General features: G+C 36.9%; 1 protein-coding gene across 1 annotated transcript; it reads right to left on the reverse strand.

Annotated features, from left to right (window-relative positions):
* Positions 1 to 6,708: 6,708 nt before the first annotated feature.
* Positions 6,709 to 19,577, reverse strand: LOC139936468 (E3 ubiquitin-protein ligase TRIM33-like). The gene is made up of 3 exons (XM_071931279.1): positions 19,442 to 19,577; positions 12,059 to 13,337; positions 6,709 to 11,272 (listed from the first exon to the last, which is right to left on the reverse strand). The coding sequence occupies exons 2-3, from the start codon at positions 13,329 to 13,331 to the stop codon at positions 10,653 to 10,655; spliced, it is 1,893 nt and encodes a 630-aa protein (XP_071787380.1). The 5' UTR covers positions 13,332 to 13,337; positions 19,442 to 19,577; the 3' UTR covers positions 6,709 to 10,652.
* Positions 19,578 to 21,073: the final 1,496 nt, after the last annotated feature.

Raw genomic sequence — 21,073 nt, forward strand, 5'->3', positions numbered from 1 at the left:
ACAAGGATGGAGTTGTCCCACACCAATGGAAGAAAGCTATCGTAGTCCCAGTACCCAAAACCAAACCAGCTACCTGGGACAAACTAAGACCCATATCAATGACCGACCATTTCGCTAAGGTTGCGGAAGGCTTTGTCGCTTCCTAGTTACTGGATGACATTCAGAGTAAGATAGATCTGAACCAGTACGGAAATCGCAAAGGAGCATCAACATTGCACTACCTGATGAAGTTGTTGGACACACTTCATAAATACAGTGACCACCCAAGCAACGTTAGCACAGTTGTCATAACAGACTTCAGCAAAGCATTTGACTGTGTTAACCACACCATACTTATCAACAAGCTCGTAGAATTAGGTGCTCGCCCTTAAATAATAACATAGATAGCTAGTTTTCTGAGCTCTAGAGATCAGTGCGTCCGATACCATGGGGAAACCAGCGACTGGAAAACACTCAAAGGTGGAGTCCCGCAAGGAACATGTCTTGGCCCCCTTGCATTCCTAGCACTTGTCAACGATGTAGCAAACAACACCCAGACTACAGCGCTGAAGTATGTTGACGACCTAACACTGGTTGGGCAAAGCAATCGTAACACTCCCTCAAGAATGCAGCATGAACTTGATAATCTTGATGAGTGGGTTAACAACAATAACATGAAACTGAATGCTAGTAAATGTGCTTCTATGGAAGTCACTTTTGCTAAGAACCCCCCAACACAACTTCCACTCACTATCAATGGTGTCCCACTTCAACAAGTTGAAACCGTCAAGATCCTCGGACTGCAAGTGACCAAGAACTTGAAATGGGATACTCACGTCAAAGACATTCTTAAGAAAGCAAATGGCCGACTCCATCTCATGAAGACATTAAAACATTTCAAAATGTCATTATTTGACCTCAATACCATCTTTAAAGGTTATGTCAGACCCATTACTGAGTATGCTGCCCCTGCTTGGCACCCAGGCCTCACTTCTGGGGAAAGTGCCATGCTAGAAAAAATCCAACGTAGAGCCTGTAAGATAATGATGGGCAGAGAGTACTTGAGCTATGAAAATGCTCTTGTCCAGTGTAATCTCAATACTTTGTCAGAAAGAAGAGAACAGCTGTGTAAGGATTTCTTTCAATCGCTCGTTTCATCAGACAAGTTTAGTAGTTGGCTCCCACCAAAAAGAAAGGATGTCCACCATAGGAATCTTAGAAATCAGAATAAATTCTCTCTACCCATCTGCAAGACCAAGCGATGCCAAACAAGCCCTCTTATGTACATGACTAAGAAGTGGAATGATAGTCACTAAACCTTTTTTTTTTCTCTCAGTTGTGTTCCGTTATTTTTATTGATATTTCCCATTGCCTGCTCAGCATATCCAGTTTATTTTGTATCTATTTATGTTTTCGTGCCATGTTTGATTTTAAATGATTGTCTTAATCAGCTTTTTGTTTTTTGTTTATTTCAAATTGGCCTATTGTTTTGTTTGCATTTGTTTTTGTTACTCCCTACGTGAAATCTTTTGGAGGTTGATGTTTGTGTTGATATTCTTGCCATGCTTTTATTAAAAGATTGGTCTGGGGGATTGCAGTTGGAGACCGGTCCATTTGTGATTTAGGGGTAAACATTTAATTTTTCAGTGCCACTGTTTTATTTTGGTGCATGAAGTGGATTGGTCCCTTACTGCGGTCCTTTGGATTGACTTTAAATCCCTCCCATTGAGAGTGAACTGTTTCTAAATAATCTCTGTTTTAGAGTGTTATAGTTTATATGCCATTTTAATTTTGATTGTAATGTTTTACTCATATGTTTAATTAATTAATTTCAAATTACTGTTCTCCTCCCTATAGGAGTGTACAGTACTTCTCCCTCTCAGTTGTTCTGTGTAAGATTTAGGTAATTTTAAATAGTAATGTAATGTTTTACTCCAAATTTTTAAATATGTAACTGTTCATGTATTTCTGCTGCTGGCAGCGAATTGAATAGAATTTTAACAAACCATTGAATAAAAATAATAATAATAATCTCATCATTCTTAAAGACACTGGACACTATTTTGTCAGAGACAACAGTTGCAGTCATCGTAAAGACACTGGACACTATTGTTACATTGTCAGAGACCAGTCTTCTCACTTGGTGTATCTCAACATTCTTAAAGACACTGGACACTATTGGTATGATGTCAAAGACTACAGTTGCAATCATCTTAAAGACACTGGACACTATTGTTACATTGTCAGAGACCAGTCTTCTCACTTGGTATATCTCAACATTCTTAAAGACACTGGACACTATTGGTAATTGTCAAAGACCAGTCTTCTCACTTGGTGTATCTCAACTTTCTTAAAGACACTGGACGCTATTGGTTATTGTCAAAGACCAGTCTTCTCACTTGGTGTATCTCAACTTTCTTAAGACACTGGACACTATTGGTAATTGTCAAAGACCAGTTTTGTCACTTGGTGTATCTCAACTTTCTTAAAGACACTGGACGCTATTGGTTATTGTCAAAGACCAGTCTTCTCACTTGGTGTATTTCAACTTTCTTAAGACACTGGACACTATTGGTAATTGTCAAAGACCAGTCTTCTCACTTGGTGTATCTCAACTTTCTTAAAGACACTGGACACTATTGGTTATTGTCAAAGACCAGTCTTCTCACTTGGTGTATCTCAACTTTCTTAAGACACTGGACACTATTGGTAATTGTCAAAGACCAGTCTTCTCACTTGGTGTATCTCAACTTTCTTAAAGACACTGGACGCTATTGGTTATTGTCAAAGACCAGTCTTCTCACTTGGTGTATCTCAACTTTCTTAAGACACTGGACACTATTGGTAACTGTCAAAGACCAGTCTTCTCACTTGGTGTATCTCAACATTCTTAAAGACACTGGACACTATTGGTATGACGTCAAAGACTACAGTTGCAATCATCTTAAAGACACTGGACACTATTGTTACATTGTCAGAGACCAGTCTTCTCACTTGGTATATCTCAACATTCTTAAAGACACTGGACACTATTGGTAATTGTCAAAGACCAGTCTTCTCACTTGGTGTATCTCAACATTCTTAAAGACACTGGACGCTATTGGTACATTGTCAAAGATCAGTCTTCTCACTTGCTGTATCTCAACATTCTTAAAGACACTGGACACTATTGGTAATTGTCAAAGACCAGTCTTCTCACTTGGTGTATCTCAACTTTCTTAAAGACACTGGACGCTATTGGTTATTGTCAAAGACCAGTCTTCTCACTTGGTGTATCTCAACTTTCTTAAGACACTGGACACTATTGGTAATTGTCAAAGACCAGTCTTCTCACTTGGTGTATCTCAACTTTCTTAAAGACACTGGACACTATTGGTTATTGTCAAAGACCAGTCTTCTCACTTGGTGTATCTCAACTTTCTTAAGACACTGGACACTATTGGTAATTGTCAAAGACCAGTTTTGTCACTTGGTGTATCTCAACTTTCTTAAAGACACTGGACACTATTGGTAATTGTCAAAGACCAGTCTTCTCACTTGGTGTATCTCAACTTTCTTAAGACACTGGACACTATTGGTACATTGTCAAAGACCACTCTTCTCACTTGGTGTATCTCAACTTTCTTAAAGACCTGGACATTATTGGCAATTGTCAAAGACCAGTCTTCTCACTTGGTGTATCTCAACATTCTCAAAGACACTGGACACTATTGGTACATTTTCAGAGACCAGTCATATCTGTCAAAACGAATTGGCAGATGGGGACTGCATTTTCTTGCATTGGTAGCTAGTAATGCTTATAGGTTGAAAAAGGTCCCACTTGGATAGGGGGACAGGTAAACTCAATCTGCTAAGCAATCTTTGGGTAGGGGACAGGTAAACTCATCTACTAAGCAAGCTTGTTTTGGCAGACATATAAACTCATCTGCTGAGCAAACTTGTGTTTGGAGACAGATTAACTTATCTGCTTAGCAAGTTTGGGTAGGGGGCAGTTAAACTCATATGCTAAGCAAGATTAAGTTGACAGACAAATAAACTTATCTGCTAAGCAAGCTTTTGGTAAGGGACAGGTAAACTCATCTGCTAAGCAATCTTGGATAGGGGAACAGGTAAACTCATCTGCTAAGCAAGTTTTGGGTGAGATACAAATGACCTCATCTGCTAAGCAAGCTTTTGGTGAAAGAAAGATAAACTCATCTGCTCAGCAAGCTTTGGATGAGAGACAGATAAACTTATCTGCTAAGCAAGCTTTGATTGAGAGACAGATAAACTCATCTCCTTAGCAAGCTTTGATTAGGAGACAGATAAACTTATCTGCTTAGCACGCTTTGGTTGAGAGACAGATAAACTCATCTGCTTAGCAAGTTTTGGTTTAGAAACAGATAAACTCATCTGCTTAGCAAGCTTTGGTTGAGAGACAGATGAACTCATCTGCTCAGCAAGCTTTGGATGAGAGACAGATAAACTCATTTGCTTAGCAAGATTTGGTTCAATGACAGATATCTCATCTGCTAAGCAAGCTTTGGTTGTGAGACAGATAAACTCATCTGCTAAGCAAGCTTTTGGTGAGAGACAGATAAACTCATCTGCTAAGCAAACTTGGTCAGGGAAACAGATGAACTCATCTGCCAAGTTTGGTCAGGGGAACAGATAAACACATCTGCTAAGCAAGCTTTGGTTGAGAGACAGATCTGCTAAGCAAGTTTGGTCAGGGAAACAGATAAACTCATCTGCTAAGCAAGCTTTGGATGAGAGACAGATAAACTCATCTGCTTAGCAAGCTTTGGTTGAGAGACAGATAAACTCATCTGCTTAGCAAGATTTGGTTCAGAGACAGATAAACTCATCTGCTAAGCAAGCTTTTGGTGAGAGACAGATCTGCTGAGCAAACTTGGTCAGGGAAACAGATGAACTCATCTGCTAAGTTTGGTCAGGGGAACAGAAAAACACATCTGCTTAGCAAGCTTTGGTTGAGAGACAGATCTGCTAAGCAAGTTTGGTCAGGGAAACAGATAAACACATCTGCTAAGCAAGATTTGGTTGAGAGACAGATAAATTCATCTGCTTAGCAAGCTTTGGTTGAGAGACAGATAAACTCATCTGCTTAGCAAGCTTTGATTAAGAGACAGATAAACTCATCTGCTTAGCAAGCTTTGGTTGAGAGACAGATAAACTCATCTGCTTAGCAAGTTTTGGTTTAGAAACAGATAAACTCATCTGCTTAGCAAGCTTTGGTTGAGAAACAGATAAACTCATCTGCTTAGTAAGCTTTGGTTGAGAGACAGATAAACTCATCTGCTTAGCAAGCTTTGATTAAGAGACAGATAAACTCATCTGCTTAGCAAGCTTTGGTTGAGAGACAGATAAACTCATCTGCTTAGCAAGTTTTGGTTTAGAAACAGATAAACTCATCTGCTTAGCAAGCTTTAGTTGAGAGACAGATAAACTCATCTGCTTAGTAAGCTTTGGTTGAGATACAGATAAACTCATCTGCTAAGCAAGCTTTGGTTGAGAGACAGATAAACTTATCTGCTAAGCAAGCTTTGGTTGAGAGACAGATAAACTTATCTGCTTAGCAAGCTTTGGTTGAGAGACAGATAAACTTATCTGCAAAGCAAGCTTTGGTTGAGAGACAGATAAACTTATCTGCTAAGCAAGCTTTAGTTGAGAGACAGATAAACTCATCTGCAAAGCAAGCTTTGGTTGAGAAACAGAAGACAGATCTGCTAAGCAAGTTTGGTCAAGGGGACAAGTAAACTCATCTGCTCAGCAAGCTTTGGTTGAGAGACAGATCTGCAAAGCAAGTTTTGTCAGGGGAACAAGTAAACTCATCTGCTAAGCAAGTTTAGTCAGGGGGATAGATAAATGTGTCATATGCACAACTCTCAATATGGACTCCCAAAAAGCAGACATGGTAGACCCGCATTGTTTGGATGAACCGTAACACGTGTACCATCCTTTTGTGCACGTTTTTGACACCCAAAATAGCGGACAGGTGACGTCACTGTATGCGCGCTGCGCGTTGTGTGAATAGGGTCTATACATACGTTATGACTGGGTTGGCGCAGGGCTGTAGGGTCAAGCAACAACAATCAAAGTCATCCACAGAGTCCTTTCCAAGACGGGTCTTGTTGGTTCCATAAACCAGATTGATCTGCAAGATAACGCACAAGGAATCGTCATAAAGGTGTTTACAATTATTGAGTTTCTTGTTATTACTCATAGATCCTTGAAATATAAACAACTTATTGATTCAGAATCTTCACAAAAAGAGTATTGTTCTGTTGTAGGGCAGTGCCATGAGCGGGGCTTGCTGCGGATATCAGCACTATAAAAATGTCCATTCTTTTTATTTTTATTATTATTATTGTCAAGATCAAATAATGTAGCAAGCCTATGATCAATGTATGAAATTATGAACTTTTAAAAAAGAAAAAAGAAAAATTGAATACAGTTGGATTTAAACCAACGACCTCCAGATTAATGTGGCGGTGCTCTACCAACTGAGCTATCTAGCCCTCTGTTGGTGGTCTTCCTATTTTATCAGTTTTTTTTGTTCAGGGGTACCAGTCATTCCAGTTTTTATAAAATGCCGAAAGATTTATACACAATGCGCGTAGGCCAGGATTGTACGTTTGTACATTGGAAAATACCTCTAAGCTCAGAGCAGTTTTTACAAGACAAGGAAATTGAATAAGCACAAAGGAAGAGAGATAGTGGACTAAATCTTCACTTGACAGAAATAATAATAGAGTAGGAATCATCTCCAGATTTATTGACAATGTCTAAAGTTGGGAGTATAATAAGAGACAGATATAGCATTCATCTAAACAAGTCTACATGAGCAATAATCAACTGCAATATCAATCTAGATTTATTGACAATGTCTAAAGTTGGGAGTACAATAAGAGACAGATATAGCATTCATCTAAACAAGTCTACATGAGCAATAATCAACTGCAATATCAATCTAGATTTATTGACAATGTCTAAAGTTGGGAGTACAATAAGAGACAGATATAGCATTCATCTAAACAAGTCTACATGAGCAATAATCAACTGCAATATCAATCTAGATTTATTGACAATGTCTAAAGTTGGGAGTACAATAAGAGACAGATATAGCATTCATCTAAACAAGTCTACATGAGCAATAATCAACTGAAATATCAATCTTGATTTATTGACAATGTCTAAAGTTGGGAGTACAATAAGAGACAGATATAGCATTCATCCAAACAAGTCTACATGAGCAATAATCAACTGCAATATCAATCTTGATTTATTGACAATGTCTAAAGTTGGGAGTACAATAAGATACAGATATAGCATTCATCTAAACAAGTATACATGAGCAATAATCAACTGCAATATCAATCTTGATTTATTGACAATGTCTAAAGTTGGGAGTACAATAAGAGACAGATATAGCATTCATCTAAACAAGTCTACATGAGCAATAATCAACTGCAATATCAATCTAGATTCATTGACAATGTCTAAAGTTGGGAGTACAATAAGAGACAGATATAGCATTCATCCAAACAAGTCTACATGAGCAATAATCAACTGCAATATCAATCTAGATTTATTGACAATGTCTAAAGTTGGGAGTATAATAAGAGACAGATATAGCATTCATCTAAACAAGTCTACCTGAGCAATAATCAACTGCAATATCAATCTAGATTTATTGACAATGTCTAAAGTTGGGAGTACAATAAGAGACAGATATAGCATTCATCCAAACAAGTCTACATGAGCAATAATCAACTGCAATATCAATCTTGATTTATTGACAATGTCTAAAGTTGGGAGTATAATAAGAGACAGATATAGCATTCATCAAAACAAGTCTACATGAGCAATAATCAACTGCAATGTCAATCTTGGTTATATACAGATTAAACTAACTCCAAAAACTACAATTCAACTACTTTACAGCTAGTCAGTCTGTGCAAAAAATGGATGGAAATAGACAAAATGAGTTTGGGTAAAAACCCAAATTACTAAAATGATTTACTTTACAGAACAATTAATGATTTTAAATGGACAAAACGATTTCTGTTGCAAGAGTCTCCTGCCGTCGATTTCACCAAACTCTTCCTTACTTAGGACTAATCTAACCCCTCAGAACGAGTTATGTTCCGTATCCAAAGACATAAGAACGCATTGAACCCATCCTAAGTTAGGACAACTCGTCCTTACTCGAATTAGGATTAATCTAACCCCTCAGAATGATTTATGTTCCGTATCTAAAGACATAAGAACGCATTGAACCCATCCTAAGTTAGGACAACTTGTCCTAACTCGAAATAAGATTAATCTTAGCGTTTCTTGAAATCGGCTGCTGAATCCCTCCCAAAATACAAAAAGGGACATTCAGGCCCAGATTGGAAGGAATATTACAGAATTGGTTTTTGCTAACAAACAGTTGCTCGCAGTTTAAGCACTTTATGTAATCCACCACAAACATCAACCCACAAACCTGTAGAAGTTTGAGATCAGTCAGCCATTTTGGTCGCGAGAAATAGTGAACAAATCCCTACATATTTGGCATGACAATGATGCGAAACAAAAATGAATTAAAAGCTCACTGAGCGATAAACTCCAAACCCGAGATAAATATTATTTATTTGTCATCAAATAGGACACTTCAGACAGAAATGTTTCAAGAGATGTTTTCTGCCATCATCATCATTAGATCATGAATCTGTTATCTGTAATCTGAGACAGGTTTTTTTTTCTTACCAATTCTGTCATGTTCCTTTAAAGGCACTGGACACTGTTGGTAATTACTCAAAATATCTGTTGGCTTAAAAACTTACTTGGTAATGAGCATTGGAGAGCTGTTGATTGTATACAAATATTGACTGCTTTGAGTGCTATGGTTAAAACTATGACTCCCGAGGTGATCCCCGGAGCGTTCTATTTTCCCGAGTCTTAGCCTCGGAAAAATAGAACGCTGCGGGGATCACCTCGAGAGTCATAGTTTTAACCATTGCTAGAAAAAAGCAGTCAATCTTTGTTTTATAACAGCCCAAACATTTCTAAATACTGTACTATTATTATTAAGTTACAGACCTGAATGCTACAATCCACGGACGACGCAAATACAGACTGCAAAAACTTTTACTGTGCTGCATGTAGTGTCATGTAGTGTCATGTAATCGGAATTTATCATCCTCGTACACGCAACAGACGTCTGGGTACTGCACGCCGTGTGATAGTCTTCGGACTAGTGCATGGCAAACCGATGCACTATCACATGGCAAACCGATGCACTATCACACGGCCGTCGTCTAGTAAAACTAAGACATATCATGTGACGCGCTCTAAACCAATGAAAAGGCAGAATATTGGTAAGGGGTGTTATAATACAAAACATTGTCAGAAACGGCTCCCTCTGAAAGAACGTAGTTTTTGAGAAAGAAGTATTTTCTCACTAAAATATTTGAATTGAATTTGAATCTGAGGTCTCCAATTCAAACATCTGAAAGCACACAACTTGTGTGACAAAGGTGTTTTTACTTCAATTATTCTCTCCCAACTTTGACGACCAACCGAGCTCAAATTTTCACAGGTTTTATGTTTAGATACACCAAGTGAGAAGACTGGTTTTTGACAATTATCAAAGGTGTCCAGTGTCTTGAAATGTGATGATAACAATAAAATATACATTTCACATTCTTTTGAATGTTAAGGCATTTTCATACATTGCTTACAACTTTTCTAATAATAAACGTAATCTAATTTAGAAAGCAAATTATGGCAAAATATACAATAGTTAGTTTTATTACATTTTGATGAGTAATGATTTTCAAAGCAACTTGTTGCATGCAATGTTAAACTTCATAGATTGCTTCCCTTATCAAAAACTAAAGGTTGCACTACTTAATGAACAACCTCATAATGTAATAATCAACCACTTTGCATGCAATGTTAAACTTCATAGATTGCTTCCCTTATCAAAATGAAAAGGTTGCACTACTTAATGAACAACCCCATAATGTAATAATCAACCCTTTGCATGCAATGTTAAACTTCATAGATTGCTTCTCTTATCAAAATGAAAAGGTTGCACTACTTAATAAACAACCCCATAATGTAATAATCAACCCGTTGCATGCAATGTTAAACTTCATAGATTGCTTCTCTTATCAAAAGGAAAAGGTTGCACTACTTAATGAACAACCCCATAATGTAATAATCAACCCTTTGCATGCAATGTTAAACTTCATAGATTGCTTCTCTTATCAAAAGGAAAAGGTTGCACTACTTAATGAACAACCCCATAATGTAATAATCAACCCTTTGCATGCTACTATTTCTTGCAAATACTATTTTCTGCTTTTATTTCTTGCAAATACTATTTTTTGACCGATGGAATGTTTTTACAAAACTCCTTAAAATAGACAAGCCTGTACTCGAGATATTTTTTCTCCAAACATTATTTGACTGCAAAATGCAAAATGAGTCACCAATGTAAAGATTTGCCACCAGGTATTACAGACAGAATTAATCAACTCAATGTCATCATATTGAGAATGGAAATTGAGTGGTTATTTGAACTTTTCAGTTTGCATAACTTTGTGATTTAATTTGATTGACATAATTTGGTTGTCAGTTCAATCCATGAGACAGTATTTGACCAGTATCATCATTATTAGATATCAATACACCTTGTTATAAATCTTCACTGATTTGTTGTCTGCCACTGCAAGCTGCTGACCATCTGATGTCAATGAGATTCCATATGGGTCGTGCAGACCCTGAGCAATACAGCTGAGAAATCTACCCTTAGTGTCATACTGATGAATATGACAAGTGCCTACCCCACTGTCCACTGCAATATAGATAGCTGAGCTGTCACAGCATACACCACAGCAGTATCTAACTTGTTGACTATCGATCATTGGATTGATGCGGATAATTGTAGCACCATCGACTCCAACAATGTCTACTTGTTTACGTCTGTCCCAACCACTGACTACAACTCTGTCCTTGCTGTTAATGGCCAAGTACCAAGGTTTAGTCTGAACTGAAACAGTGTCAATGAGTGAACCATCACTGGATCTGTGTTTAGTTATAACTGACCGATCCACATCCCCGACCATGATTGTATCCTTTATGACTGCTACACTGAAGAGGTTCACTGATGTCTTGCCCACTTCACTATGAGGCACTGTGTGGAATTCAAACATCTTGTTGCCATTCCTATTGTACATCTTGACAGAGTTGGTCCTATCTACAATCACTAACTGATTCTGGAATGCAGCCACAGCCTGAGGGCCTGGAAAACAGATAAACAAACGGATAGAACCCAATATAATGAATGAATATTCATTTGCAAAAAAACTTACAATAATTTGATTTTTGTAAAATAAAAAAGAGAACATTTTTTAATTGAATGTTTCCTGGGTTGTAAAAGCTCTTTGTATGTTGCTTCCAATTTCCAAATCACAATCATACATGTAACAATGACATGTAACAATGAATGACATACAGTAGAACAATAAACAACACTTTGTTCATATTAGCAAGGTTACTATTAATCAAGAACAAAATAGTATTTAATTCATTCTTTTCAACTCTTCTTTTGCGTTTTCACCAAAATAATTAATTCATTTATTAATTTATTTATTTAATATTAATTTGGTATTAAATTGCTTTTGTTGGTGTTAATTAGAGAAATGTCAATTATTGAGAATGACTGCAGCAGAGTGGATTTAGTGATCATGCAGCGGATGAATGTAGTCCTAGTCTACAAGGTACAGTGAAATAGCAAGAACCATTCAATTTCATGACATACAGTTTGACTACCATGGAAACCTTGTATTGATCACAACCAATGCTGTGATGTTTGAACATTTTAATGATTGACTTGAGTTGAGAAAAGCAAACAATGTTTGATAAATATTTCTCAGATTTGATTGTGGTAATGGAGTGGATTAAATCCTTGTTTTCATTGAATACTTTCTGACTGTCACCTTGAAACCAAACAAGAGTACTTTTTCCACAGTTATATCTGAGATTTACAACAATATACCCCTGACTAAATGATTTGTAGGGAACTTACAGCTTGATAATGGGATAGATTTCTTATGTTGTCCCTTCGTGTCGTAGATCACCACTCTGTTACTAATGTGGTCTGCCACTGCCATCTCATCCCCAGGTACAGAGGCATCAATATCCCTAGCCCCATTGATTCCTTCATCATACTCCAAACAAAGCTCCCACCTTGGCTCCTTCCAATTCAGATTACCCAGGGAGATATCACAAACCCCTGGAGTGAATCCCAGATGGTCGAGGGTCGAATCTATCTTGGGTTGATTTTGATCTATGAGTCCCTTCAAGTCCTTACTGATTGTTGGATAGCTTGCAAGGAAGTCAGGCATTGATGAATTCTTGCTGATGTCTTTGGCGCTCTGCAGTGATTGCTGTATTTGATGCAAGTTTACACTCACTGCTTGCTCAAATTCCTTCAATTTCTTGTTCCGATCTTTAAGGATAGTTTGTATTTCATCCATGATGCGACTCTCTTGAGCTGTTACCTCAGCCCTGATCTCATCCGCTCTGTTCTTCACCTCTGCCATGGTTCTCTTAGCTGCAATGTTTAGGTTGTCTTTCATTGTTGAGGCAGTTGCTTGAGATTGTTCAAGCTTCTTCAGGGTTTCTTCAAGGGGAGTAAAGAGTTGAGTCAATGACTGTTTGTATGTGGATGAGGCTTGGTTGCAGTCAATGTACTCATGTTGTGGTTTACAGTGATCTATGACAGTACAATCTCTACAAATCATCACATCACATGTTGTACAGTAGAACCTCATCACTTCACCTTCATGAGTTTGGCATTCTGGATGGCGTTTGGGTTTTGTCTTTTTCATTGCAGTTTTCCCATCTCTAACGTCTTTCAAAGTAGCTACTGTATGGCTTAACAACGAGGGAAATTTCTTGTGCATTTTGTAGCAGTTTGCACAAATAAACATGGGGCAGTCATAACAGAAATGTGTTGCCTTGTTTTTCTCCTCACATAAATTACAGACCAACTTGCTGTGTTCAAGTGAACTGACCTGCTCCAGTTGACTTGCAAGACCAGTTAAAATGAAGTTACTTTTGAAATCTTCAACACCCGTCTCAGGAAGTTGTGTCTCCCTTCGACACAAAGGACAAATAAGCATCTTTGCATCTTTGTAGTTGGTAGTGTGATATTCAAGTAAACAGTGTTTACAGAAGCTGTGAAGACAGTCTAGTAGTTTGGGTTCCGTGTACTCCTCTTGACAAATACTGCACTCCAGATAATCCTTTCGGATTTTCTCTAGAGCTGAACCTTGTGCTGGTTTAGAAAATGCCATTTTGATCTGAATAAAAAAAAAAATAACAAACTCATTAATCAAATATTATAAACCACAAGGGAAACTGACCGGATAAATTTTAATTGATTTGGGTTTGAACAAACATTATCACTATATGCATGTTTTAACATGAAGATTTGACATTGAAAGATGAAATATTAAAATGTTAGCTACCGGGCAATCTCGGTGGTCTAGTTGGTATGACACTGCTCTAGAATTGCAAAGGTCGTGGGTTCGAATCCCACCCGAGTAAAATGCCTGTGGTTTTTTTCACAGGACTCGGGAAAGTACTGAGTATACAGTGCTACACACATCGGTGTATATGGGTAAAAACCAAAAATTAATATTAAAATGTTCTTTGATGTAGCAATTTTCAATCAGCTTTTAAACAACCATAAGCATCTATTTAGTCAGTTTACAAATAGTTTAATACCAATGGGATTTGGGACTCATTGGTTTGGCACTGAATATTGGGGACGCCAAATATAATAATATGAACTTCTAGTGAAATTGAGTCTTTCTGATTAAATAGCTGTGAACACTAATAATAATAATAATAATAATAATAATAATAATAATAATAATAATAATAATAATAATAATAATAATATTTTTTCGGGCAATCACATTTACAAGCAAATGTACATACATTAAACATATTTGAGAAAACAAAGTAAAACAACAGTGGGGTGCCCAGGAGAGCATAAAAGTTAAAAAAATAACTATCGCCAAAAGGCGTATGTCTCCTAAATCCCACAAAATACATTAAGGCAAGAGAGGACTAAAGTGCAAGCATTTACAATATTCTTGAATTTTGCTGGAAATTATAAGCAGAACTGAAAATAATTTGTTTGTGATTTATTTTCTTCTAATTTCTCAGAAACTACAAATTCTCAGCAAGAACTATTTTAAGGGGAGCTTTCTATCATCATTATCTTTAAACCGTGTAAGTTTAATGTAGATCTGTGGACATTGTGTCGTTGGACCTACAAAAAGTACACAGAACCTTTAAGAGTCAGTTCAGGTAAATAATTGACATAGTTGCTCACGGTCAAAAAATGAATTTTTTTTATACTTTGTGGGTGGAAGGGCCTTGGGGTGCAAGTAAACAAAATTGCATTTTCAATTCCATATATAGCCCGTTGCCATGGTTACGGCTCATTTTGTTTTTTGGCCATTTTAGGCCGATTTTGGGGTCTGAAAAACTGGATTTTAGCTCATATTTACAACTCCACCCCACCAAAATGCAAAATTATTTCAAAAAACCTTTTATATCACTGCAAAGTATCATCCTTGGCCTTCCTTGAGAAAAAAAATTATTGCTTTAAATATCACCCTTGTGCTATTTTTGCATCATGCATTACAGTATGTTTTTAGAACTTGCAAAATCGACATTTTTACCCTATTTTTGGACCCCAAAATGTCAACTTGCCAGGGGTCTCAGAAAATTCTCCTTTCGGCTGTGATTAGGGCAAACATTGGTTTTTCCATATCTGGTGTCAAAAACTTGGGCAATTGTATCCTGTTGTGACAGTACTGCCTCAAAACTAGACTTTTTTCCCAAAAACGTGAAAAATGCCTTTTTAAGGGTCTTTTCACATAGTATCGATAAACGTGTCCACGGTAAAAAATAAGGAACATTTTTCTTATACTTTGTGGATGGTAGGGACCTGGGGTCCAAATAAACAGCATTTACATTTCAAATCATAATATAACACGTTGCCATGGTAACAGTTTATTTGTTTTTAGGCCACTTTAGGCCGATTTGGGGGTCTGAAAAACTGTTTTTTAGTTAATATTTACAACTCCACCCCACCAAAAAACAAGCATATTTATGAAACCTTTTCCATCACTACAAATTATCATCCTTGGCTTTACTTGAGACAAAAAATTATTGCTATAAATTTCACCCTTGTGGTGTTTTAAGATCGTGCATTAGAGTATGTTTTTAGAACTTGCAAAATCAACATTTTTACCATATTTTTTGCCCTCAAAATTTCATTTTTGCAGGGGTCTCAGAATATTTTCCTTTCGGTTTTGATCAGGGCCAAAACTTGTCTTTTTATTTCTTTTAAGAAAAACCCGGGCAATTGCATCCTGATGCAACAGAACTGTTTCAAAAATAAACCCTTTTCCCCGAAAACATATATAGAGAAATGCATTTTGAAATATTTGCTTAAATTTGAATTTATAACATTAAGAAGTTAGTAATAATTCCATCAATCTGGCAGCTTTTCATAAGCACTCTGTAGGCTTAGTGCATTACCAAACATTGATCAGGACTTGTTAATGACCTAAATCTTAGAATTTGCCCCGGCCCCACCCCGACCCCGGCCCAATCATTTTTCTTGACATTGCATAAAAAAATAAAAAAGTTTTGTGAACAGCGCCTCTTTTTTGAAAGTCACATTTTTTAATTTCCCGTGCACATCAAGAAAGTTTGTACTGTCTTAATTTATTATTGGTCCTCGGAATATTTCCCCTTTGGTTGTGATTGGGCTATCACTATGGTTTGCATGTCTGCTGGGGAGAAACACTTTGGTTTATTGTATCCTATTGTGACACTTCTGCCTCAAACATGGTAATTTTTCCAAAAACAATAAAAATGCATTTGGAAGTTATCCCTTAGTTTGAATTATTAAAAACCAAAAACGAGCATGATTGTTAAAAAAATATGGCACTGTTTCCATGTTCTTTAAGTAACATATAAAAAGTTTATAACCATGCTTTGCCACTGAGAGTTCTTGTTTTGTCATGACTACTTTACCTAGTTGTACAGGTATGATTCACATTGCAAGAAGAGAAGTAGTGCGATGAGCATTCTTTACTATTCTTGTTTATACATTTGTACATGGCCTTTTAACAGTCTTCTTGGTCCCCTGCTCGCTACCAAACTAAACATTTTCATCCCTATCAGAACAAAGAGGCTCTAAAAGTGAGCAAGTACTGTGTCCAAATTCACCTGCTTTGGCCTTCTGTAAGCAGTTCCCCCAACCATGGTGGGGTTCCTTTCAGTTGTACTGTTGCAAACAATAAAAGAGTTCAGCAGGTAATGTTTGACAATGTTTTTTGTTGATCGTGTCACTGCAAATGCATCTTGTTGAGCAGGTGCAAGTATTTACAACTTCTATCCGTGTTGTTTCATTAAAGGAACACACGTTGCCTTGGATCGGTCGAGTTGGTCTTTGAAAAGTGTTTGTAAACGTTTATTACAAAATGCATATGATTAGAAAGATATTTTAAAAGTAGAATATAATGATCCAGACAAGTATCACTCAAAAACATCTTTCTAGACATGCATTTTATAACAAGCGGTTACAAACGCATTTCAAAGACCAACTTGACCGATCCCTGGCAACGTGTTCCTTTTAAATGATCTCTTACGCTCGTCATGCAAATCGTTAGTATCATTGTTTTTAATAAGATCTTGGCAAATTTTTCCAACACTTTTAAGCAGGCTTTTTAATTTCCCACATTTGTGTTGGACATGATTGGATGCTCCAAACCATCTGCCTCAAGCACAGAAACTACATTGTTTATGATCTCTATCTCTATGAAAAGTTTTACATTTGGTAGCAGGCAGGGACCAAGGAGAGTAGGCCCTGTATTAAAGACAACTTGTAAAGAATGCTCATCGCACTCTACTTGCAATGGGAATCATACCTGTACAATAGGTAAAGTAGCCAAATCAAGAACTCTCAGTGGCAAAGCATTGGTTATGGTTTGGTTGGATACCATTATGTTTAAATAAAAACTTTGTATTCATTACTCAAAGGGCATGGAAACAGTGCCAGATTTTTAACAAGCATGCATTGTTTTTGGAAAAATTACTATACTTAAGGCATGATCAGTCACAACAGGATACAATAAACACAGTGTTTCTACCCAGAAGACATGAAAACACCAATAACAACCGAAAGGGAACACTTTTAAAAAAAAGAGGCGCTATTCACAAAACATTGTTTTATGCAATGTCAAGAAATATATGATTGGGGCTGGGCAGGGCAAATTGTAAAATTAAGGTCATCAACAGTTCCTGATCAATGTTGGGTAATCCACTAGTGCTTAGGAAAAGCTGCGAGATTGATAGAATTATTACTTTTTAATGTTAGAAATTCAATATGAAGAAAAAACAATTCAAAATGCATTTTTCTGTTTGGGGAAAAAAGTCTATTTTTGAGACAGTACTGTTAACATCAGGATACACTTGCCCAAGTTTTTCTTACCAGAAATAAAAAAGACAAATTTTGGCCCTGATCAAAACCGAAAGAAAAATATTCTGAGACCTCTGAAAAAAATGAAATTTTGAGGGCAAAAAAATATGGTAAAAATGTTGATTTTGCAAGTTCTAAAAACATACTCTAATGCACGTTCTAAAAATAGCACAAGGGTGAATTTATAGCAGTATTTTTTTGTCTCAAGTAAAGCCAAGGATGATACTTTGTAGTGATGTAAAAGGTTTTATGAAATATTTTTGTTTTTTGGTGGGGTGGAGTTGTAAATATTAACTAAAAAAACAGTTTGTCATACCCCAAGATCGACCTAAAGTGGCCTAAACACAAATGAACTGTTACCATGGCAACGTGTTATATTACGATTTGAAATGTAAATGTTGTTTATTTGGACCCCAAGTCCCTACCATCCACAAAGTATAAGAAAAATATTCCCTTTTTTTTACCATGGACACGTATTTCGATATTATGTGAAAAGACCCTTTTTTCACGTTTTTGGGAAAAAAGTCAAGTTTTGAGGCAGTACTGTCACAACAGGATACAATTGCCCAAGTTTTTGACACCAGATATGGAAAGACCCATGTTGGCCCTAATCACAGCCGAAAGGAAAATTTTCTGAGACCCCTGGCAAGTTGACATTTTGGGGTCCAAAAATAGGGTAAAAATGTCGATTTTGCAAGTTCTAAAAACATACTGTAATGCATGATGCAAAAATAGCACAAGGGTGATATTTAAAGCAATAATTTTTTTTCTCAAGGAAGGCCAAGGATGATACTTTGTAGTGATATAAAAGGTTTTTTGAAATAATTTTGCATTTTGGTGGGGTGGAGTTGTAAATATGAGCTAAAAACCAGTTTTTCAGACCCCAAAATCGGCCTAAAATGGCCAAAAAACAAAATGAGCCGTAACCATGGCAACGGGCTATATATAGAATTGAAAATGCAATTTTGTTGACTTGCACCCCAAGGCCCTTCCACCCAAAAAGTATAAAAAAAATTCATTTTTTGACCGTGAGCAACTATGTCAATTATTTACCTGAACTGACTCTTAAGACCCCAGATATGCAAAGAATGACCTAAACACTAATTGGCATGTAACTATGGCAACAGGCAATATATTGATTTTCAAAGTCTATACGCCTCTCTTAATATTTATGCATGAGGTACGTCACAATGCTAACTCAAAACGAGGTGATGTGCGCAGCCACTGCAAGTGATGGGGGAAGTGCGCCCATAGCCTCATTTTGGGTAAGAATTATGACGTCATGCATTTAAGTATTAAGAGAGGCGTATTGGTTGAGTCGCATCCCAAGTCCTTTAAATCAACAAAGATAAAAAATGTCTGAAGTAGGGCCTATTAATGCCAAAGATGTCAAACAAGTTTTGATCACCACTACCTTTAAGATTGATAATCAAACAATACCTTCCCTTAAAGGTAAAAACATGAACGATAAATGAGACAAGTCCTTTGCATGGGAAATTGCTGTTGATTATTTAATTATTGGGATATCGTCTCTTTTTGTTCATAACACTGAATTCAAGTCTTAGAAAATGTTGCAACCAATTGAGAAGAATGACCCTTAATAACCAGCCATTACTTCCATTGCATTGAACGGTAAATTCATTCTAATCTGAGTCAATCATGGAGCTAGGAAACAGATTTCTACCATGAGTGATTTGAGAAACCATGCAGTCGTGTTAATTGTACAAAACTTTTAAATGTAAACCAAAGATAAAATCATTATCATCTAGGCTGCAAATTACAAACAAATTATACACTGCACAAATTAAGTGGTATTTGTATACAATCTTAGGCCTGTTTTAAATAAGCTGCCAGAGTATTTTAGCAAAGTTGAATCAGTTTGTGATCTGTACTCACCTAAGCACTTAGTACTGTTCAAAAAGATGTCCAAGATACGTCTGCAATCCTGTCAGGATGTTCACTGAGTTTACAACAGTCTCTTATTTCCTGGTAGAATGTAGGATTATGTCGCAACAAATACAGTTACAAAAACACCACCAACAAATACAGTCACACAAACACCTACGTAGCAAGTTTGTACTTTGTACTGTGCGGGGTGTGTCCACAGTTGCTGGATTAATATACCTATACAACATACAACGTACTGCAGTACTGTATGTTGACAACGAACTTCAGTGTCAAAGGTCATGGAGCTAGCGATACTGCACGTCTATGTGTTGAACAGTTGTCTGGGCTGTTTTAACAATGAACTTGGCAGTGTACATGGTGTAAACAACTCCATGAGTGTACAACAATACACAGTGAATGTACAACGTACTGTAGTAGACTACAGTGTGTTGACAATGAACTTCAGTGTCCTCAAAACCAACAATCCTGAAGACGTTTTGATTTCCCAAGTCCTCAAAACCAACAATCCTAAAGTCGTTTTGATTTCCCAAGTCCTCAAAACCAACAATCCTAAAGTCGTTTTGATTTCCCAAGTCCTCAAAACCAACAATCCTAAAGTCGTTTTGATTTCCCAAGTCCTCAAAACCAAAAATCCTAAAGCCATTTTGATTTTCCAAGTTCTCAAAACCAACAATCCTGATTCGTTTTGATTTCCCAAGTCCTCATAACCAACAATCCTAGAGTCGTTTTGATTTCCCAAGTCCTCAAAACCAACAATCCTTAAGTCGTTTTGATTTCCCAAGTCCTCAAAACCAACAATCCTAAAGTCGTTTTGATTTCCCAAGTCCTCAAAACCAACAATCCTAAAGTCGTTTTGATTTCCCAAGTCCTCAAAACCAAAAATCCTAAAGCCATTTTGATTTTCCAAGTTCTCAAAACCAACAATCCTGATTCGTTTTGATTTCCCAAGTCCTCATAACCAACAATCCTAGAGTCGTTTTGATTTCCCAAGTCCTCAAAACCAACAATCCTTAAGTCGTTTTGATTTCCCAAGTCCTCAAAACCAACAATCCTAAAGCCATTTTGATTTCCCAAGTCCTCATAACCAACAATCCTAAAGCCATTTTGATTTCCCAAGTCCTCAAAACCAACAATCCTAAAGCCATTTTGATTTCCCAAGTCCTCAAAACCAACAATCCTTAAGTCGTTTTGATTTCCCAAGTCCTCATAACCAACAATCCTAAAGCCATTTTGATATCCCAAGTCCTCATAACCAACAATCCTGAAGCCATTTGATTTCCCAAGTCATCATAACCAACAATCCTAAAGCCATTTTGATTTCCCAAGTCCTTAAAACCAACAATCCTAAAGTCTTTTTGATTTCCCAAGTCCTCATAACCAACAAACCTAAAGCCATTTTGATTTCCCAAGTCCTCAAAACCAACAATCCTAAAGCCATTTTGATTTCCCAAGTCCTCATAACCAACAATCCTAAAGCCATTTTGATTTCCCAAGTCCTCAAAACCAAAAATCCTAAAGCCATTTTGATTTCCCAAGTCCTCAAAACCAACAATCCTAAAGCCATTTTGATTTCCCAAGTCCTCATAACCAACAATCCTAAAGCCATTTTGATTTCCCAAG

Source organism: Asterias amurensis, chromosome 4, assembly GCF_032118995.1.
Source record: "Asterias amurensis chromosome 4, ASM3211899v1".
Lineage (NCBI taxonomy): Eukaryota > Metazoa > Echinodermata > Asteroidea > Forcipulatida > Asteriidae > Asterias > Asterias amurensis.